At 44.0% G+C, this 23652-nt stretch overlaps 1 protein-coding gene across 1 annotated transcript; it reads right to left on the bottom strand.

Annotated features, from left to right (window-relative positions):
• Positions 1-71: 71 nt before the first annotated feature.
• cyth3a (cytohesin 3a) lies at positions 72-22284 on the bottom strand. The gene is made up of 13 exons (XM_048233068.1): positions 21888-22284; positions 12746-12828; positions 12247-12311; positions 12077-12143; positions 11778-11896; positions 10025-10105; positions 9405-9517; positions 7980-8128; positions 6926-7037; positions 4349-4425; positions 3651-3722; positions 3295-3449; positions 72-1248 (listed from the first exon to the last, which is right to left on the bottom strand). The coding sequence occupies exons 1-13, from the start codon at positions 21922-21924 to the stop codon at positions 1176-1178; spliced, it is 1203 nt and encodes a 400-aa protein (XP_048089025.1). The 5' UTR covers positions 21925-22284; the 3' UTR covers positions 72-1175.
• Positions 22285-23652: the final 1368 nt, after the last annotated feature.

Here is a 23652-nt window from a genome sequence, read left to right as displayed (position 1 = left end):
CCACCAGGTTAGGAAGCACTATTATATGGGGCCTGAAAATATGCTTTCGCTTAAAGAACATATAGAAAGTATACAATACTGTACTAGCTTTAATATATGAAATCACAGCAACAAAGAAACGGTTATTGATGTATCGCCCAGTATTCAGAGCCATTCATTTAAAACAGTCAATACAAATGTTAAAACTATAACTTTACATGCTACAAAAAAAACAATGAGGTAAAGGAGCATAGTCTTTACATTATGTACACATAACTTACAACTTTTAATGATGTCAAATAAATACAGGTTCAGGAAAACATGTCATGGTAGATCAATACACAAGTAACTCTGAGGAGCTCTACACAAAAAAGAACACTGGAGCATTCATTCACTATGGTAATTTTACAACTTGAAACAAAACAGATATGACTTATACTAAAAAGCTTATATTTAACAGCATCCCAGCTATCAGACCAGCTGATTCAGTTGGACACACTTTGAGATTTTTTTTATCACACCTTTACCTCAGTAAAGGACAGGAATGAACATGAAATGGACACAATAAACCTTGAGTACTACTTAAGAAGGAGATAATGTAGCAATTTGGGTAAGTCTTTCAAAATAAAGATTTAAACCAAACAAAAACAATCTCTTTTGCTACTGCTTAACATACAGTAGAACCTAAGGTAGCATGAGATATTATGATGGTGTTTTTACAACAGAGGGCCAGTAGGGGGCATCCTGGTTGCAAGTGCCCCAATAGTGCCCTGAGTGCTGCATCTTAACTGCTACCTTCATGTTCAGGTTCAACTGGGAGCACACCAACACTGGCACACTCCCATACACAAAACACTAAACTCATTGCAGTTTGGCTCACTGAAATCACAGTGTGTAATTGCCATGCACTGATGTCTTCTCTAAGCTGGAGGTTTCTCCATACATAATAGCAGAGCATTATTCCAACATGACAAACCCCACAACACAGCTCTGATGAATCCATCAACGGACATCTCCACGCTTGATTGTCTAGTCTATCGTCCCATGCTGATCCCCTTGAACTCCGCTGGCTCTCGCCCACCCACCCCCCACCCCTAGCCTCTGCGAAGTGGCCTGACTCAACCACCCCCAACGGAGAGAGTGAGTGGACTGGTCGTTCTCTCTGACCCGCAGGAACGCTGGCCCTCCGGTCAGTCTCACTTCTTGTTGGCCACCCGTCGTTTCCTGCTGGCCAGCATGTCGTAGAAGGGGTCCCTGCTGATGCTTGCTCTGCGAGAGGGAGAGAGGAGAGAGGGCCATCAGCAGGAGGCCATGACAAAACACCCTCATCACTCAGCCATGTCTTAGCTATTGCTCAAATGCCCTTTACCAGGACCTTTTCCAAATGAGCAGATACATGCTCACTAGCATACACTGGAGGTAGGTGGACAGTGGACTGGTACAGCAGTGGAGTGAAGTCCTGACACACTACAAACATTTGGCATCATTCTGGTAATAACTTTAGACAGTACCGGTAAGTGAAAATGATGTAAGACATAGCTTTGTTAGTTTTTTTGTAATTAAACTGTGAACATGTGTCTGAGCCAGTCACATAAATAACAACACACATTTGTTTTTATCATCTAGTCGAAAGACGTCCTAAAATAATATTTAATCATTTCAATTTAAAGTGATTTAAAAAGAAATACATGGATTCTTTCATTCAACCTTCACTGAAGCGTTTTCACATTTCACACAATTCACATCAAGAACTACTAACTCCCAAGAACTACTAACAATAACTATTTACTATTTACGCCCTCAGCAAACTCATGAGGGCAAGATAATGGTTTCTACAAGGCTATCTTTGCTTTAAAAACACAATCATTGGTTTGATAGAATCAACAGCTGATTCATGCCTTATGTCAATTTTAAGTACACATGCACGTACGTGTGTGTGTGTGTGTGTGTGTGTGAGTTTGTGCAATGGTTTCCAATACGCTCTTTGTGGTAAGATGGATGAGTGGGAGACAGTGGTGGGAGATCTGGGAGAAGAATCCAGTTGGTGTGTCACCGCTACTAGGCCTCAGACTGGGTGAATGTGTGTGCGGTCAGAGGCTGGCTGGAGGGGGACCTTGGGGGACTGAGGGAGGGGACTTCACGCTGTATATGTGTGTGTGTGTGTGTGTGTGTGTGGAGGGGCGTGAGTAATGGCCCAGAATTTCCGGCAGTCGCCCAGGACGTGCTGAGCCAGCCGTTCGCGCCACAAACAGACGGCGCTGACCACAGGGGCGACAGCCACCTCCCCAGCGCTCCAGTCAGGGGACCGGCGTCTGTCCCAGCGCTAATGAGACGTGCACGCGGCCGACTCTCTCTCTCTCTCTCTCTCTCTCTCTCTCTCTCTCTCTCTCCAGCGCTCCGCATCACACCAGACAAAACCATCCGTCTGCATATCAGCATTTCAAAGACACTCTCATCTCGCTCCACCTTTCATTCATCCAACGCTGTGCTGCAATACTACTACGACCACTACACTACACAACAACTACAGTCAATGCTGTTTCATAACGACGACTAGTGAGTTCATGGAGCATTAATAGCAGAAGGACACGGCCAAGGCGGTGTTCTTCATCCTTGGGCATTTGGAGGAGAAAGTGCCCTGGCCATGACTGTTTTTAGTCGACAGAGGAAGGTGGTGGCAGGCAGCTGAAGCAGTGCATGGGCTGAGAGTGTTCCTGGCTTGTGTGTAATCAGTGGAGTTGTTATCCTCAGGAAACCCATTTGGCCTCCAGAGAGCCAGACCTCCCCAGTCTTATCACTCACCCCCCAACTGTGAGAAAAAGATCTTGGAGTCACACGATCACACCCCAGTGCATCGCTGACTTCCGAGTCACAGGACTCCAGAGTTAAATGTTGGGAGTTACCAAAATACAATTCAGACCATTATTCACACAGCACAGAACCCCCTAAGGGGCTACCATGTATCCTGACAAACGCTCTCCACGTTTAGACCATGAAACCGTCCCTCGCGGCGTGTCTGGTGCTTCAGCAACACTAAAATGGGCAGAAAGAGCCACTGACAAGTTTCCAAGTGAGAGGAAATGTAATGCTTAATTTTGGCATTGTGTTTCTCTGATACGGCGGCCATGCAAATTCAATGAGCCCTAAAGAGGAATAACATTAACACTGTGGACGCACTGTTGGTTCTGCAACACATTTATAGCACGACAGTAGCAAGTCGTTGGCTTGAAATAGACACTTTCAAATCATGTTATGTCAAAAGTACAGTAGAGAGCATGAAAGCTCTCTTAAAATTATTCACAGTCGTGGACTTACTTGATGGATTTAATCCACTCCTCCTTCTCTTCAGTGGTTGGGGCTGATATCCTGTAGACGACGTGGTTTCCCTCCACAACCCTCCCGTCAGCTTCAGTCTTGCAGGCCTTGATCACCTGGCCCTTATGGTTGGGGTTGTAGAGCTCAAAGCAATTCTGAGAACACAAAATACCATACTGCATCACAATAAAAAAAAATCCAAATGTTCTTTTCCAGCCTGAAAACACAGATGCCTGCGTTGTCATGGTAGTATATGAAATGTGTTCTTTGTTAGCATTTTAATTTTTTTCTGTCTTTTAAAACAGTGAAGTGAAAGAAGTTAACTTCATGTAATGAGGTAAACATCGACATCTCACCGGTTTCCTTGGTTCGTCGACCTCCCTGATGCTGAGGTTCTCCAGAGGAATAATCCCTCGGGGCTCCTTGTCCTGCGGAAATATTACCAGAAATATTCTGTAATCCCCCTTCAAAATCCGTGTCTTTATCATTCTTAATATAAAAATGATTAATGCCTCGACTTATTTTCGCAATATGTTTCCTGAAACTACATTGGGGAGGGCTTATGGAGGACTGTGCTTAAGAAAATGCAAACCAATCGCAATCGCAATGTGGAGCAGCTATTGTGTCTCCAGGACCGCATTACAAGCGCAGCGTTGCGGGGGATGAGAGCGGCATTATTCCCTGGGCGTCTCGGCTTAATGAGGAGGACCCAGCGGGGAAGTGATTGCCCAGGGACCCAGATCTGAGGGCTCCTTTGGGGGGGGGCATGGCGGTGTGTTTGAAGTGGCCACATGTTCCATGTGACGGGTGAGACCCTCGCCAGATGTTTCTCCGGTATTCTGGTCATTTTGGGATGTGAGGGCAAACTCTGCATGGGGGGTACTGTCTGCTACAGCTTAGATTTCACTGATAGACAAAGAGCCTTTTTAAATAGATAAAAACCCTCTCACTATTTGTCTCTCTGTTTTTCTCCCTCCTCCCTCCCCACCTGAAGTGAAATGATGAAATGTTTCCCCAACCCAGCCAAGAGAAGCTGATGTCTGCCGTTACTTACAGTGGTGTACTCAAAGTAATACAGGCAGTTGTCGGTCAGGATGAACCACCTCCTCTTCCACGTCTTCACTCGCCCTCCTGCATGGGAGACAGGACATGAATTATAAATGACCCGTAAAATACACAGAATGGTGGAATAACTAAGCTACAGAAAAGTGCTGTGACGGGCAAGAAATCGAAGGACAACACACAGTGGCTGAGGTCATTCTCCTCCTTCAAAAACAGACAGTCCCAAGATGGTCCCAAGGCTGATTCGCTTGAGATTGCAATGATATGGCTGGCATGTCAATCAACATCAAAGCTGAGAGACAGCTGTCATGATACCTAATTAAATACTGACACCTCCATAAAATCCTGAAATGCATCTGAAGCTGCATATCATTTACTAATAGAAAACTATCTTGGTGGTATACTGTTCAAAATGCATAACCATCAACATAAAGAAAAACGTATGCATAAAAAATTGTCTTAAGAAATCTTTAAAGGATGAATATATTTGTAATGTTGATTCAGGTTAAACTTTCAATGAGTGAATGTAATACACAATAATATAGACAACTCAGTTGACTGCAGTGCCATACTTAATATACTGATGACACATTTTGAAGAACACATGGAAAAATATGTGGAAGTTCAACACGATGCAGGTTCATTTAACTATACCAGTGCAGTGCCACCTGAGTCATAGAGTGCACACTGCTCACACACTAAATAACCAGTAGGAAACCTGCATTCAAATGTGTCAATGACCTGGAATGGGCATCGGACGGCCTGGGGGTAACATTTTATTAGCCGTATGTCTTAAATGACCTGGAAAAGCTGGAAAATGTCTCATTACAATGTTTCACGAGAGTCGTAATGGTATAGTTGTGCTGTCTCAATCAGGACTGGAATGGACACATGGAGAGAGAGAGAGAGAGAGAGAGAAGAGAAGTGGAGGAAGAGGGGGAGAGAAAGAGGAAAAGCAGCATTAAACTAAATTAGTTGGCACAGTATGGAGCCTGGCAGAGAGAGGGGTGCCCCCTGAGAGAGATGGAGTGAGAGGGAGAGAGGGAGAGAAAGAGAGAGGGAGATGGAGGAGATGGAGAGAGATAGAGAGAGAGAGACATCAGCGGGAGAGGAGGGAATGTGGCACAGCCTCGGAGTGCCGCGAGGGAAGCCGCCTGCCAGCTCCGATCACAGCGGGGGGTGTACAGCAAACTGCACCAGATCAGTTTTTATACGCGGAGGAAAACAGGCCCTGTTTTTAGCTTCTGATACAGCTCGCAGGGAAGTCTTTCAGAGAGAGAGGGGGGAGGAGTGAGTGATGATGATCATGTAGAAATCTAATCTGTGTGAAAGGGTGCATGTTGATGTTGCAGCTACTGATCCTCAGAAGAGTGTGTTTTCCCCAAACACACATCACTGGCCCAAATAATGGCTGATTCTGGGCTGATTCCGGGCCAAATCCGGCCCTCGTCCCGCCCAGATCCTTTGGATCAAGGCCAAGTCTGTTCCAATAGTCTGCTGCTATAGCCTACTGGGGAGTATGAAAGAAAGTGTCTACCTGTGTTTTTAGTTTGTCTTAGTGTATGTTTTACGTAGGTGTTCTGATTTCTGTTATCAGTTAATGTATTATGTTCTGTATCTGTAGTTGTTGTAATGTCTTATACTACATGTATTAACTGCTTTGGCAATACAAGTGCCCATATGTCATGCCAATAAATCAACTTCTGAATTTGAATTTGAATTTGAAGGTGTGAAGCAAACTTTGGGGGCCTTCTGCTAAGCTTTTTAATGGGGCTAAAATCTAAGAGAATTCTAAACATGAAGGAAATACTGTGTTGGCTAAAAACTAAAATAGGGCACAGTGGAACCATTCACCATAAAAGACAAAAATCTCTTATTCTTTCTTACTGCCCCAGAACATGACAGAAGCCCACCATCCATGTGAATTCACAGAGAGATAACCTGATGCCCCAGCTATGATAACTCAGTTCTCCTAACACTTGCAAGAAACAATCATTTAGTGAAAGTCAGACAAGCAAAGCTGTGTTTTTCTTTTCAATAGCCAGCTGATGTACTGATAACATGACTGCAAAGAGTGAGATATATTGTAGCTTCAGGGTCTCGTACACTAGTTTAGCGAAACGGTGGCGCCACCCAATCAAGTAACTGAAGAAGGAGGCGGTCAAAAGGAGGACATGGAGATAGCAGGAAGGAACATTTCAATCCAAACAATCCTGCAGAAAAATGGAGACAAGACAATGGGCAGCAAGGAGAAAATGCAGCTTCAGAGAGGGGTGTGGGGGTGTGGAGTGTGGGGGCGTGGGGTGTGGAGTGTGGAGTGTGGGGGCGTGGGGTGTGGAGTGTGGGGGTGTGGGGTGTGGGGTGTGGAGTGTGGGGGTGTGGGGGTGGGATGTGGGGGGTGTGGGGTGGGCGAGGCAAGGAAAAGAAAGGACAGGGCAATGTCACAGCACAGCTCAGCACAGCACAGCTCGGACATACAGATGTCCTGGCTACTCAAGGGACAGAAACATAATCCACTTGGTGAGAGGGGTTGACGAGAATGAGCCCAGCTCATCAAGTTTTTACTGACCCAGCTTTAGAAGCCAGCCTTCTCGGTCCGGGTTGAAGAATGTATGCGTCAGGTCGTTGCCATCGTCCTCGGGAATTTTGAAGGGCTCGTTTTTTATGCTTTCATATAAATTCTGTAGAAAGAAATACACACGCAAAGTATTTAGTAACCTGCACAATGAAGAGTGGCTGTGTAAAAAGGTGGCGGTGTAAAAAAGTCTATTTCAGTTTGTTCAGGATTAGGCACCCAGGTCTTAATTTATTTTTAGGAGTTGAGCAAGTTGTTCCGTTTAAAAAAAAAAAAAGTATTTAGTGAGAAATATTTTTTCCCAACACTTTCATTTTTCCACCTTCTACTGCAGTTTGTTATCTTTGACATGGCAGAGAAGGAGCATCTGGGACCAGTAAATAGCCTCTACCACACACTGTGCTATGCACACTGACAGCAGCTAACATGCTGACAACACTCACAACCCTCTATAATTAACAAACACATCTTGTCTGTGACTTTCCATAGTGCGGATTCAGGGCACATCCAGTGGGAGCAGTATTAAGCATGCTTTCTTGCAGAATATGCTGGTGAAGTGAAATGTCGTCTGTTACTGTTTTCCTACTGCTGAGGGCAAACAAAACAAGTAAAAACTCTGCTGTGGGTGAACCATTCTCACCACAGTGTCATTGTTCCTATGTCTCTTCCTTTGCTTCCGGAGTTAAAAAGCAAAAACATTTGGGCAGGCCTATCCCATTTGCAGCTGATGTACTGTGGTCTGTTATATCTACATAAATTGTATCTGCAATTGATGTACTGTATACTGTCATATGTAAATAAGTTATGTATATTTATATATATTGAAATAATATTTAATTCTTTTTACAGTAGAATCATGGACATTATCAGTCATGTATAACAAATGTTTCTGGAAAGAATGTGCCTATAGGTTCTGTTTATTTGTCCTCGCCAAAACTGAGGTATTAGAACCCTTCAATGACTGAAAACCCATTTTGAAGACCCTTATAAGAGTGTGAGAATGGCTCTAGTGTTCTAGTGCGTGGCCTGGAGCAGAGGGACCCCTCACCCTGAGCAGCTCCTCGGGCAGGTCTCCTCCCTCGTTGATCCCTCGGTTCATGGAGATGAACCTCTCCACTGGCGGCTTGTCCCTCACGTTGGGGTTGTGCAGGCTGGTGTTCAGCATGATGATGGCGAAGGACAGCACGTAGCAGGTGTCTGTGGAGGAGACCAGGGGTCACTTTCAACCCTGCATGTGTCTTGCCAGCTCTGTTGTGTCACAGGTGTGCAGCCAAAACATACTGTACTCCCTCCTATCTAGGTCAGAGGTCAATATTCACTTATGAGTGTTTGAGTATGTATGAGTGAACATATCTTTTTAGCACTAAAGCTTGTGCTGCTGCAGAACTAAATGCAGGTTTACAAAGCAATGAATAGTTGATTCAACACCATTCATTCAGTCATTCATTCATTCATTCAACACCACTGACGTATGCTTTTCATTAGTGTTGAGTTTAGTGGACGTTGTTTGGACAACACTGAGCTCACATTGTGCAGTGACGCAGCTCTGCTAGCTACAAAGGGATAGTCATATTCTCCCTTCCCAGCACTGCTAAGTCTCTTTAAAGAGAAAGCGAAACTCCTCCTGAGAGTTGCTCCGCTGCCATTCCGTGACTCACACATGCACTGTTTATGAATCCGTGACCATTGGAGCTCTTTGTGAGGAAACACTATTAAAAAAAGGAGCGGGCGCTCATGAATATTAACGCTCTGACGCACAGCAGATTTTGTGTGTGAATAAATCACTATCGTGCGCGTGCTCCAAACTCAGCCCCCTACTATAGACTGAGTTGTATTGCAGAGAGTCCCCCACTGTGACAGTACCAACACAATGGCACAGTAGGCTGCGCATATAATGCTATCTTCTGGCATGTCATACAGGATTCTGCAATCCCCCAAAACACATTGTTATTCAGATCCTGAGGCTGTGTTTCTTTTTCCATGTAATATACATTGCAACACTATAGGGGATTGGTGATGGTGCAATTTTAAAGTATACTGCAAAGCAATTATGTTGAAATTTCCACTATATTCTACGAGGCAATCTTGCAACGCATGCCTTGCATTGTTTTTGGGTCAAGTCAATGATACTAGAAATGATGTATGTTTCCTCTATGAAGCTCTAAGTTTTATGATTTTACATAACATTCTGCAATACAACGGCATTATGAGCTTGCCTGTGGTAATGAAAAAAAGTTTTTTATAATGAGGTTTTAATGTTGGGCAACGAATCCCCCCTTTCTCTTTCTCTCTCTCAGACACACAGCGGGGCGCATGCAGCTCCACAAAAACAGTTCCAATATTTAGGCCACAGAGTATGTGCTGCAAATGAGCATGGAGACACAATCATGCTCTTCGTCGAGATTCATTCTGTTTCTAATGATCAGACACCGCTGTAATTAAATAATAAAACAGAGTTCTGTGTAAGGCTGACCTGTTGACTGGAAGACCCCTGGGTTGCACTGGCAGTACCGGGATGCAAACGCCTCCATCATCCGGTCAATCTTCTGGGCTTCGCCGGGTAGCCTGAAGCTCCACAGAAATTGCCTAGCGTGAGGAATAGGAAGGTAAATCAGGGAGTGATTCACACACGCCCTCCCACGCGCCTCAGTTCTGACTTACCTCTGAGAGAGCAGGGGAACAGACAGATGTGAAATTCTGCATCTACACTTCTGCGTGCTAATTAAATGATCTCATCAGCAAAGAGCTTTCATGTGTGACACTTAGATCAAAAGACAGTCACTAATATGCTGAATTATATGTCTATAATCTATTGGTCTATGCTTGTTTGCTTGTGTCTGCTATATCTCTTTAATGATGTAGCAGTGTTCTTTAATGCCACTGACACCAATAAACATCCCTAAACGTAAAAAAGATAAACACCATGCAAAATACATCCCCTTAAAGGTCACAAAAAATGGACAAAATTATAAGGCATCCACAAGGATAGGGTTGTTATTTGTCTTAAAGAAAGACATGGGCGTGCAGTGCCACATAATTCAGCTGAAGGGCCTTTTCCATGCCTCAGTGTGATTGAGAAAACAAGCGCCTCACCTCAAAGCCTGCACCAGGTTCAGATCTGCAAACTCGTGGAGCTCCACGAAGGCCTGCAGAACCTTGATGTTGAAGTCATCCCTGAGGAGAAGAGGAAAGGTATTCCAATCAGGAGGAGCAAAGCAAAGCAAAGCAACGCTCAATTACCAAGGGAGCATTAAAAATAAGAAATGAAATAGCTGCACAGTTTGAGTCCGGAATGGGGAAAGCGATATTTCCACTGTGATGGATTCTGTCCTATTGGCACCTCTCAGAGTTTCAGGCATTTCTCTCTGCTGATATTGACAGGAGGAGTGGGGCACTGGCCAGAGAAAAATCTGGATCCAATCTTAAAAAGCCACGGCTTCAAAAACACATTTCTGCTCGATCCAGTTGACGTTTGGAAAGATCCTGGCAACCATCAATCAAAAGATTTAAATCTCGAGAGGGCCAAAACCCAGGCCACTTCAGATGAGACAGCACTCTGGAGCCATTAACTGTGGCCAGGCTCTGATAACACTGATAACACAGTAATCCAATTTGACCAAGAAACAAGCGCTAGCAACACGCAGAGCACACAGATACTGGTCCCTGATAGCATGCTTACTATACCAAGCGCCAACTAACTGGAGCAACATCTTTGAAGGCAATCTCTTGGGTTTACACTGCAGCTCTGCTACATAATGAACTGAGATCATTAATCTGGAAACTCTAGTCTTTCCCTCAAAAGACACAGCCTATGGTGACTATACTACCTATAAATACACAGTACATATAGGGTACGTAACATACATTATGCGATTAACATATCTGATAAAAGAGTGAGTCAATGGACCAATTTCCTGCAACATATGGCTGATTACACACACTCTCCTTGAGTCACTCGCTCCGCAGCAAGCTTGTGACCATAATGAGACGTAATAATAGGTTCCTGTTCGAGTTCCTCGCATAAATACAATTAGCAGTAATTGCTAATTACACCTCTCCTCTACTTTTGTTTACAGTTGCCTGCGAGTGGGAAGGCGATGCTTTCTTTGAAGAGGCCCTCGAGTCTAGCTACAGCCCTCCGGGGAGGCCAGACTGTCAGCTGCCTGCTGCGCTCACAAAAGAACTCCTTCATTTGCTTCAATGAGTGGAGTGGAGATTATCTTCTCACTTCAGGTAAGGACAGTGATGGATCTCATTACGGATGGTTTCCTGAGATCATGGAGGATTTATTTTGGCCTCGCTATGCTTAAGAGACGTGGTCACCTTTGATTAAAAAATTCTCATAGATGAAAAGCTTATATCACTGAGGTGGCTTGATGGCATCATATCCTGATTACATTTTTAAAAATTCATGCCAGTTTTAAAGTTTGATAGAGCTTAACCATAAATCTGCTTGCAAATGTAACTTTTCTAATATGTGGGAGTATATCTGGCAGGTTAAAGGAGCGGCCTATTCGAACAAGCATTGACCACACAGCCACAAGTAACCACACACACTGCAATTTCACAAGCCAGTGTCAACTCTACCAGATGAGGATAATAACATTTTATTGCCAATGAGATACCCAGAGGGGCAATCAAAGAGATAAGACATCTATATTTCCAGACATTGGTGGCCATTCTCATCAGTAAAATGGTATATTCAATTTCCTGAACAGATGGGCTAAGATTTTAAGATTTACAGGAGTGTAATCTTAGAGCATATATCATTCATCAAGACTCAAACCAAAAAGATCTAAGACATTATCTTTGTTCTCAAGCCCCCATTTGTGCCAAATGATCTTACCTTTCGCCAAGATAATCTCCGATGACCGTTTTGTTGAGGCCTTCCCCTTTGTACAGGAACTGTGCAATGTCTTCTGGCGTATGTTGCAAAAGGTCATTTTCCAGCAGAAACTGGATGCCCTGAAAGCAACACCAGGTTATTGTCCCGTGCCACATGTCCAATGCATAAACATAAGATAGTTACCAATGTGCTCATTAATAAATGCATTTATCTAATCCCCCAGGGATCTTAGTGTTGCCTAATTGGCCAAACGTAATTAATGAATGTATCATACAGCTGGTGTGCCAATGACGACTAACCTTTTTGGGATCCATGTTGAATTTCTTCCTCCCAACTGCAATCTGTTTGTTTCTCTGTGTGGTTTTGCTACAGAAAGAAGAGAAATTGAGAGCAGTCGTACTACTTTTATCTGTCTTTTAGCTATCTGTGATTAAAAAAACAAATGAACACAGAATTCTGTGATACTCACCTTTCTCCAACACATGTTAACTGCTCAATCTCAGTCATCACTTCAGAGATCTCTAACTTTAACCGCTGCAAAAGAGAACAATTGTATTGTGTATAAAGAATATGTAATCTACAAGGTTGAATGTACAATACAGATGGTACGTTTAGCTGGGCATTCTGTTTTGTCTTTGTTGGTTTGAATATGCTAAAAGAACAGCATATCAAAGATCAGAGCAAAAACAGTCAGCATGAACAACCAAATCTGTCAGCACGCTCTGAACACCAAACCATTAATGTTCAAAGACTTTGAGGATTAAAACACAGTCAACTGTGTATTGCAACTGTTCCTCAACCTCAAACGTAAACACAGATCAAACCGCTCAACAAGGCCTGCATTCATGCAACAACAGCCAAATTTCAGCCAGTTTGTCTCCCGCTGGTAATACAAAGGAGCACAAAATAGGGAGTGTTCCATTACTCAGACAATCAACACTGGCCAAATGAGATTCCAACCACAATACCTCAATGTCATCCAGGAGCTCCTTCTTCCTGCGTCGTATGTTTGACAGCTCATCTCTCTCCTCCACAGAGAGGTCCTCAGGTACTGCAGAAGAACACACCAACAGTAGGCATCAGACTCATACTGTATACAGTACAAACTAACTCATGTATTACCTGTGACACAAGTGTAGATGCAGATGGCATACTACAGTACATTCTAACATGCTACATACTATATGTCCTACATACTACATATAGTATGTCATGCTACATACTTATTTATACTGTATATCTTATATACCACCAGTGTCTAATATACAAGATCAACGGGTACACATCAAAGTAAAAACCTCTTATGAATCAGAAGACAATAGAGTTTTAATGAGTTGCGATTGTGACCAAAATGTCTTCAGAAGGAAGTAATTAGATTAGGGGAAAAAATCCATTTAGGATTATGTTTCTCTTCTCTTAAATTGAGAAACAGGAGTGCACCCTCATCTTCCAGCCGCAGGATGAAAGCAAGTGGCGCTGGGGCTGAGGCTGAGCGAACGTGTGCAAATCCAGCGCTGGAAGCCAAGTCGAGAGGAAGACGCTCTGATTGCCCTAATTAATCCAGCCTATGAGCCAGCTGAGGTGTTCACTTGGAGAGAGGAAATGGCATGTGCTTTTCAAAGAGCACGTCGCGGTGATTACCCAGGTTCGTACAAATTGAGCAAACAGTCTGCTCACAATCTCCGGAAACAATTACAGCTGTTCACTCAACTCGACGGTTAAAATGTAGGGTCAACAGGTTTTAGTACCATCCTTATCTAACATGTCAAATATGGGGGCGGCAGCAAGGTTATTTGCATTTAGCATGCTTAGCCCACTGAATAACTGATCCTGTGTACCATGATTCTATATAATTTTTAAATGTTGTTCTTGGCATTAACTTCAAGTCTTTTATGGAACAATAACATGCTGTGGTGTTAAGGAAGACAAAGTGATGTAAGGTTTGGCTACATCAGGCACAATACAAGTACTTCCATCACTTTTTCCATGGCTGCTTTACATTCAAGTTATCCTATTTAGAGTGTGGGTGTGTGAGTGATTGTGGAGATTGGTGACATGGAATTAACCCCCGAATCCCTTCCATGATCACATCCATCAGGCTTTGTTTTAGCACATTATGTAATTGTACACCAGAACGGGGAACAGGAGCCATTTGGGAGAGGGTGAGGGGGAGTGTTTCCTCCTGTGAGGGTGTTGCTTCATGACAATGGGGTGAATGTGTGCCGCCATTATATCTGCAGCTCAGCAGAACAATAACGCAATTAACACAGTTCACCTCCGTTACCCAGTGGTGCTTATGATAAATATGTACGGTCTGATTTTATTTTACTTAAAGGAAATGGCTGGTGGTTATTTAACGACGGATATTTTTTAATTTGCTCCATAAAGTGTGATCTGTAATCTCCATTTTCCTCTGTGAGGAGAACGCCTGAGGGGGTTGCCAAACATTATATTTGGAATTTCTTTGGGAAGTGCAGATTAATTATGGGAAAAGGCACCCTGGGGCCTTTTTCGTCAGGGTTTTTCCTATGAAAATAGTCAGAGAATGTGGATAATTCATTTTTAATTAATAACGTAGGCCTAACGTTTTATTTCAATTCTAAGAGTTTCACCACTGTGCAACACACTGACCTCAGCCAGTGGTCACATCCCACAGTGTGTATGCACTTAATTAAAGTGTGCCATTTATGCTTTGAGACAGGATATTTATGGCAATAATCCGAGTGCTATACCATGCATGTACAGGAGGAGAACAGTGTGAAGAGAGATATGCCTACATGATCAGAAGAGTACAGGACTTTCAACATGTTCCCTGGAGAAAAGAGAGTGATCATTCAAACCAAGCAACAGACACGTGTCAATCTACACATCAGATGATATATGGAGCCTCAATTAAATTCTCTCTCTGATGAGGTTGTATACATGAACGGATGCACAGCACAGATGGCATGCAAATATGCATTGGCAGGATTAGACTGCATTGGCTTAACTCCACATCTGCACGAGTGCTACAACACATCTGCATCCAACATGGGGAGGAGCGCTCAGGCAAAATTAATTCAGTCAAGTGTCCAGCCAATGGAATTAGTACTGCAAATCAAGGTGTGTTCTCTTTACTTTCAGAGAGCTTGGAGTCTCGTCCACTACAAATCACATCTACATATGCTCAAATGTTTGAGGAAGACTTCCAACTCCATGAGAAAATGTGACACTCTGAGTAAAATAAACAGTAAACAGTCGTTGCTGAGCTCCTGAGGATCTCAACAAAAACACTCCATGTTGGCCATGGGAGTTAGCTGAGTATCCAGGACAGTAATGGAGATTACAGAGAGAGAAGCACACACACACACACACACACACACACACACACACATACACACACACACACATCCATTGGGAATTCCCCCTGCTGACTGCCTCTCTGACACACCACGCCACAGGGGCTTTGGCCTCCGCTCCGAGGGCCGAGGGGCTGAGAGAGAGAGCGCGCGCGCGAGAGAGAGACACGTGCGACGAGTCAGGGCTCCTAACAGCCTCTATAATCTACATTTTGTCCCTAATCCCCCTAACCGTATCTCACCCAGTGTGCCATGGCCCGGGATGGGCTGCCAGCTGGCTCTAATCCGCCCAGCGAATCCACAGCGATTAACCAGCGCCTCATCTTAGACTATGGCACCGGGAGAATACTCCACACACACAGATGTGGCCCAGCGTTCACCACTAACCTACTTTAGCTGTCATGATTATACTCCTAACCAGCACTTTCTGCAGAGGCAGCAGCAGCACAAACATCTTTATATTTTCAGAAATGTATTTAGGCCATATATTAATATGTTATTCACTAGGGGAAAAAAGAGAGGGATGAGTAGAATTTCATCCCCGTATCATACAGTATCTTGAGAGTTCTGAGCAGCAAAAACTCAGCAAGGTGCCAGTATACAGTAGCTAAGAAAAGTCAAGCATGCATACGAGAATTTCAAAGAGGCCTGTTTAAAGGAAATCTGAGTCAATGTGTTCTGTATCGACGGAAGACATCAACAGCTAAATGGGATGATGTCATATAAATTATGGTGATATGGGTGGACTTGTTTCCTGGGAAAAAGGTCTGGCTGAGATCTTCAACTGAATGCCGGTGATGTCATTGGGGAGCTCTCAGACTAATGGCAATGGTACTCCATTAAGTTGTTCCTGCCTGTGACTGACCGCTCTGCCCTTGTTCAGCTTACAGAAGATGCTGACCTGCTGTTAGGTCACATAAAAGCAATGACCAAGACATTCTAATATTATCAACATGCATGCTGACACTGTACTGAACAGCATTTCTATGACACCAGCTTTCAGCACCTACAGGCCATATGTTTCCATTTAGAGAGATGATGAAATGGACACTGTTGTCCTTGGCTCTGTAGCCTTCTTTGTCCTTACATTGTAATCAACCAATGAGACAAAGGCAAAAAAAAAAATCAAACTTCAAGACCTGATTGCAAAATGAGAGAGAACCTCCCCCCCACTCCCACCCCCTAATTTTGGAAACCCTTAAGGCTATCTTGATCCTCTTACTTCCACTAAATCTGTTTATTTATAAAACAAAAGAATTAACAAGGAGGCGGAGAGAAAACAATGGCACATCTGCACAAGCTCAGTGTAGGGAGGGACGACCAGCATCTATTAAACACATGCCACGGCACCATCGCTGAGAATGGAACATTAAACTGTCTGAAAAATATAGTCACTGGAAATACCCTCAAAATTAACTCATTCTTGCTGAAGAAATGGTAGTAATACTGAATTATAGCTGTATCCTCAGATATGAACAGTGCTTTTGTCCTTGTGGAAAATTGTGAGGGAAGATTTGCAAATTAAATACATATGGAGTGTGAGGAGGCTATTGTCTCCTCTGTCTAATTTCAAACTGCTGTTAAACCTTCATTCTGGATCGTGCTGGTGTGAACAGTATGAGCGCCTAAACGAACCAGATACTGTCTCCCCACTGAAGACTGCGGTTCAGCCGTCTGTGACGTGGGTGTGGGGAGAACAACAACACCAACGAGACCTCACACTTCCACACCACATTAAAAGACCACAGCTGTACAGCAGGAAATTAACGTCTTTTGCAAACTCATAACCAGACCTCTCAAAAAGGTTATTATGGCTGGCGTCAAAGATAACAGGACCCCACCATCCAAAAGCACCTCTTTAATACCTTTGAAGGGGCTAATGTCACACCACAGAGTGTTTCCCACATATGCATCAGGTTATAACACATGGGCTCTCTTATGTAATAGCCACTCTGCCCTTTCTTCGGGTCAGGCCTCTGACTCTGGTCAGATAAACCCGATAGGAATGCTGGCATGCTGGGGGTCACCCACTCTGGCATTCCAGAAAGGGTTAGGGGTCCGTGGACTCGAGCTTCCCGGTGACCAAAACCAGATCCAAGCTCTCTCTTTCTCCTTCACTGCCAGTATCACAACGCCCTCACGTGCCCCGAAGAGGCCTGGCATCGGCCAGGGAGGAGCTGTTTTGCCCGTGAGATGCCTGTGCTGCAAGAGTTTTCCATCACGGTGAAACTCAAGTCGACTGGCGGTTTGCTCTCTGTTTTGCGTCTTTCTCACTTCCCTCCTTCTCTCCAAGAGCGGGAAAACACACGCCCCACACCCATGCGCGTCCAGCCCACGTCCCAAACAGAGAGCACTTTGCCATGTACCGCCTCAGGCCGTTTTCACGGCAAAAGAAAACATCTTGGAAACACAGCCCCCCCGCCAAGTACTGCCTCAAATCAATGCCACATGCTTGTGCAGGGCCAGTAAGACTGCAGCCATTTACGAGCTCGCCTCTCCTCCAACGTGGCCACTGGCCACGTCTACTTCATATCTCAGCTGAAAAACAACCCCATGTCTAAATCAACGCTAGGCAAAATGTGCAGTGTAAATCCAAGCTTGTGAGCCTCCACTAACAGGGCAGAATGCTTCTCTAAATCTCGTGATAAGTCTAGAGATGATACATTATGGGCGGGCGTATGCGGCGGCTCGCGGTATTCTTTGCACGTGTGGCCTAATGTTTTTGATCCTTTTAAGCCGCAGATATGCCACATTTAGAAGCCGACAAACAGGGATTCTAGAGCGAGAGAGCTTATGTCTTTCAACAGGGCTAGGTGCGTAACACTTTAGGCCTGGCAAACATCTCCAGCTCAGAGTCCTGACCTCGCATGGCATCAACACGCACGCTGCGAAAGATGATGACACCGCTGATGAGAGGATGCCCGCTGCCCAGTGCCCACAGTGCCATGCCTGGTGCCAGACAGAACCCCAGGGAGAGTGCGAGAGACCAGACGCCAGCACGCTCACAGTGTCAATAACTCTTTCCCGGAGGCTCCTCTGGGCCTCTCCCCCTTGATTACCACCCCTGTCCTACCAAAACTGTTATTACCGGGGCGCAAGGGCGCTTGAGTTCATGTTGTCAAAGCATGGAGGCAAGAGATCCTCCATGCAGAGTATGGGCGTGTGGTGCACACAGGCTGCCAACCATTTTCCATGCACCAGTTAATGCATTAAAGACCGAGTGGAAAAGGCAGGGGGAAAAAAAAACACGGCACAGCATTAATGGGAAGGACAACAAGCAAATGGACTGTTTGCAGAGTGTCCATTCTGATAAGATTGTCTGGTGGACAGGGGTGGGATTTTACACACATTTTGACCCCACTGGCGTGTGTGTGGTGCAGCCACCCCCCCTCTTCCGAGGCCAACTTTTTCAGAGAATAGGAGGAAGAGGCCAACTCACATGGCTATTCCCACGGTCAAAAAAGAAGAAGAAAAAAAGAAAAAAGCATTGAGTGAAGGAGTCACTGTGGTTGCCGGGGATCATGATACACAGTTCACTGGCAATCGCCCACTGGATGTGAAAAGGCACATTTCTTTCCCCTGGTCCAGTGATGTCAGACACGCCTTGGCAAGACCCTGAAGCACACATGGACTGTAAACCAACGAGACCGAATCCCAAGGCAGAAAACATCCTCATGCAAACTCTTACCATTCCCAGACTGAATAGCTCTCACGTCTGTTTTCAATTTTCCACCCCAACTCCATACTGAATCTATAAATAGACCCTGATTGCAATAAACAGTAATGAGTTACAGCCCATCTCTCACAGAGGCGAATACAGCAGCTCTTTTTTTTCTACGAACCATGTGGAGCCCAAGTCAAAGCGGTGAACTGAGTGACACAGTGGTTTGGGTTGGCATGGAGCGCAGTGTGTTCCTTAAAGTATCAGCACCTCAGTGCTTTGTGTGTCACATGCATCTGATACCAGACAGAACCCATTGTTTGATATGCATCAGAAACAGCCATACTCCCTGTCTATATGTGACTGTGATAGTCCCTGTCTATACGTGACTGTGATAGTCCCTGTCTATATGGGACAACAGCATCACGACAAGCCTGCCGGCTGACTTCCTTCCTTGCTATGCAAGATCCACTCAGTCACCAGAAGCAGAAGTGCTCCTCCATCTCCTTCACCACATATGTGAGTGACACCCTGGATTGATTCGTCTCCTAGCTGGGACTGGATGCAGAACATTCAAATCAGCCGGCAATCCAAACACTTTATCTCGCACGTGTTCTAATTACACCCAGTCGCATTATGACCTTCATTGTGAGTGGATGGCTGTGCGGAGACTAATGGGCTTTTTAACTGCCTTTCTGTGTGATTGATCACACAGCACCGTGGCGGGGAGGATACTCGCACCAAATCAGAGGCACGGTGTCCGTCAGATGAGCCAGTCTGTCTTGTGCAGCTTTCAAATGCTCTCCCATGCCATCCATGCTGCTTGAGATGCACTGCTGGTAGTGGCACCAGACAAACTAGATGGCATCCTAAAGCAACTGCCTCTCTTGAATAAATAGTCCCATGTTTGTGAGTACCTGTGACAATAGTGGCCCTTCTTACGTTCAAACAGTTCTACGGTTCTACCAAGTACTCCATATGTTTCCACAAAGAACTAAAAGAATGGGTTCTTGTTCTGAATAGGGCAATGTGGAAGTAAACTTTTCCAGGACTGTTCATTTCTTTATTACCAAAGTAAAAACTGTTGTGTTCAGGTCAGAATAAACCAGAAACACAGAACAGAGGACAAACACAGCCAGTAAATATCTTGTCCCTTAATTGTTTTTGTCTGTGACATGATCAGACGGCACTGTGCCCACCACCCAGTGGTCACGATGCAGCCCTGTGCAAAATCATTTCCATTTGATTAGGATCAAATCTTTCCAGTCTGATCACAAGGCCACAAGATTGTCTGCACAGACAGGCTGCCACGTGAACCACAGGACATAGCTGACTGCCCGTGCACAAAGCCAGCTCTATGGAGACTCTAAACCCTGGCCCAGACAAGAGAGGGACTCCAGTCCCACTGGTCATGCAGCAAAGATACAATCTCAGTCGGCAGCAGCCCATGCAATATTGAAGGTCTACATCCTCTCACACACTACCCCCTCCCCATAAATGCTCTCTCTTAGTACACACAGGCCCATAGCATTTAATCTGGGAGATTTCCTAACATTCCAATGCCATAAATGCAAGTATACTTCACCTTACAGCTGCTGAATCCAATCAACTCACTCAAACCAAGGCTTGAAATGGATTTGAGATAGGCTACAGTGGTTCCTTTTTCCTCTAAGTGCTGATATGTAGACTATGGTATGTGTTAGAATCGGGAAAACATTGTGCAAGGTGTATAAGTATAAGTATATAAGTATATATACTTTTTTGATCCCGTATGGGAAATTTGGTCTCTGCATTTAACCCAATCGGTGAATTAGTGAAACACACTCAGCACAGAATCAAAGGCATGTCTATAAATTATATAAAAAAGACAGTAATTTCCAAGTCATTATAGAATTGCATTACTTTACATCACTTGGTTATGTATGGAACTTCGTCTGCAAGAAGTGATGATTATTTTCTGGCGGCTACACTTAGGCTACAATAGACTACACTAAATATCTCTTTGCCCCCTGCCAGTGCCAACAGATTAACATCTTCCAGGTTTGACAGCACACTCATTATTGCGGTCATATAGGTTTAGTCAAGATTTTTTTTAGCATGTCCAAATTTCGTCAATGATTCCTGGGGGTTACGCGTAAGGTTTAGGAGGCTGATGTTGGTTTTCCGCGTCTACTGGCTACGACACTGAGTGATTGATTTATGGCTTTTATGTGCAGTTAAATACCAGATGGATAAGCTATAAGAAGAAACTACGTTTTCCTATCATTCGTTAACTCTCATCACATCGTTGCCTATGGTTTTCTTGCCACTGGCGACCGATTAAAAAGAAAGCCAAAAATAAATATTCATCATCATCCACATTTTCAACTAGACCAATTACACGCTTCGATGTTCACGACCGTCAAGCAATAAGGACAGCATGTCTTCCCTCTTCACTTCAAAGCATCGCCAACTAATATCAAACACTGAACTGACAAATAATGAAGTATCCAAACAATGACACGCATTGTCCCTTCACAGTTTCTTTTTGCCATTGGTTATAGCCTAGCCAAGGTACAAAATTAAAAGTGTGGGATTACCTAATCTACCTAAGCTGGACTGGTCTCTCTGATGCCATTTAGAATAGCCAGGCGTGTATAAGAAAGCCATAATAATAAGCAATCGCCAGAAGCCATGGACCTCAGTTTTGATCAGCCTACACTCAATTTAATAAGTTGCAGCCAATAGTTTAAGGTCCAAATAATTTTATTTCATCTTATATAAAGGCAACTTTAGAGCTACAATCTATACATTTTATGCGGTTTAACATTTAAATCTGATAGGCCTATTACATAGGCTATAGCATCACACATTTTGCCGATGGACTGTGTCAAACTTCAATCGGAATCTGTAGACTACAGATCGTGGACTTGCCTCGCGCTGAGAAATTTCCATATTATCAGTGTAGTAACACTAACCTTGAATATGTTTGCGTATTAATAAAGGCGACACAAGAAATACATTGCATTCTTCATTCACTTTGCATGCATTCAGATCAAATAGATACTTTAGTCTATCTGCTCATTTCATACGCCAGCATGGTTTAATATGGTCAATGAATTGGCATCCTACCTCTGCTGTCTTCATCCATGTTTACACCTCCAGACATAGTGATGAAACAATCCCAGCGGCTGGTGGCGAGGGGGAAAACAACTAAAAAACGATCCTCTATTCAACAGTCGGACGGCTAGTCTATGTCAATTGTGTTGACAGTGTTTAATTTATTCATTTAATTCCACGGTTTTTCAAGTGACGAAGTGAGTATACATAGGCTACATATGACAATGTTATCACCTACAAACTCGATATAGCAACGCCACAATCTAAGGTATCTGACGTGTTTCTGCCATGAAAAATTGTGGGTAGCCTACTCCGTCCTCTGTTTCCCATCACAGGCTCCACTCACTGTTTCAATGGTTTGTTACAAGCAGCTCCATCTCCTCAGTATACTACACGTCATCACTATGCTCCGCCCTATTAAAATGTGCAAACCTCTCATTTCATTTTCTTGGTCTGGTCTAAACACAGCGCTGCTGAAAATGTGAAGGAAAAATACTTACCTTAATCTTTACTGTCACGTATGCAGGTTTATCATATTCAGCTTCAGCTCTCAAGGATTGCTGATTGTCTAAGCCTACAGGATAGAGGCTAATAAAATAAAATAAAGGATAGTGGGTGCTAAGATCAAATAAAATCCACTGGCACTGGGCTAGAAGATTGCATCCAGACAATTCTTACTTCCCAAGAAATAGGCAACAAAGCTACAGGGGATTTTTTTCCTAAATTTCTTTGTGAGAGTCTGGTGAATTATTAACTCTCTTCAAACAAGCCTAGAGGATACAAAGTCCATAACAAACCGAATCACATGTTGTTTCTATGTAACACAGTTTATAGGTTCATCATTCATTCCAATGGTCTATGTTCCGTCTGGGATCTGAGATTCCTTGTATTCCGAATTGTTTCATTCCATTCCATAACTTCACTATACCGACTCAGAAGAGAGCTTGTCCGAACATATAGCTTTGATTACACAACATCATTATTTCTTCCTAATTCTCTCTTCTTGGGAAGTGTGGCGATAAGCGGGGAGTTTTGGGAGGTTAGGGATGTCTAGATGTCTCTGAAGATTATGTGTCCTGGTCTGCTATATCAGTGCTGACAGTCATGACTTGATGAGGTTCCTGAGGACAGCCTGAAACGGTGAGCATAGCACATGACCTCTGCTGGGCCTGCGGGACAGGACAGCAAGCACTTCCTGCACGGCCTCATCGAGGACACACCCTACCCGCCAGTGATCTCATTCACTGCAGTTCATGTGACTCAGACAGGAGGCTTCATGAGGTAGCCTATTCCACATATCTAACCCAACATCAAAGCAGGTCAGCTGTCCTAACCCTGAAGTGTCCTGATTTTCCCTTTGTTCTCATGTGATGATCATTTCCCCATTTTTTTTTTTTGTTTCACCCCATTATTCATATGAGTACTCCATGGTCCAAAAAGCTGATGGTCTAAACTGGACATTTAGGATCGCAAAGGGTGGCCAAAGAATTGCGCAACAATGCTGGGAAGCTAACTCTTCACCACACCCTCCCACCATTTCCACCATAGAACTCCCAAGGCACTGAGGGCTATCCCAGCGTGCACTTCTGCTATTCTGGAAAGTCTTTATCACTCTGACAAAGACTGAAAGTCAAATTTATTGTTTTTAGCCACATCACTGCCACAAACTATTTTAACCGGTACTGAATCTGTGAGCCTGCTTACATGGTCATACGGAGTCGAGGTCAGATGGGAGGGTTTGTTTGACTGCGTTTGCATGAATTTACAAATGCTGTGT

Source organism: Alosa alosa, chromosome 22, assembly GCF_017589495.1.
Source record: "Alosa alosa isolate M-15738 ecotype Scorff River chromosome 22, AALO_Geno_1.1, whole genome shotgun sequence".
NCBI lineage: Eukaryota > Metazoa > Chordata > Actinopteri > Clupeiformes > Clupeidae > Alosa > Alosa alosa.
The sequence above is the reverse complement of the archived record's forward strand: the minus strand, read 5'-3'. Positions and strand labels throughout refer to the sequence as shown.

Coding starts and splice junctions, on each gene's coding strand:
- cyth3a (XM_048233068.1), bottom strand. CDS start 21,924: ATGTCTGGAGGTGTAAACATGGATGAAGACAGCAGAG. Junction 9,518..10,024: donor AACCTGGTGCAGGCTTTGAG/GTGAGGCGCTTG, acceptor TCCTCACGCTAG/GCAATTTCTGTGGAGCTTCA. Junction 3,450..3,650: donor TCGACGAACCAAGGAAACCG/GTGAGATGTCGA, acceptor TTGTGTTCTCAG/AATTGCTTTGAGCTCTACAA.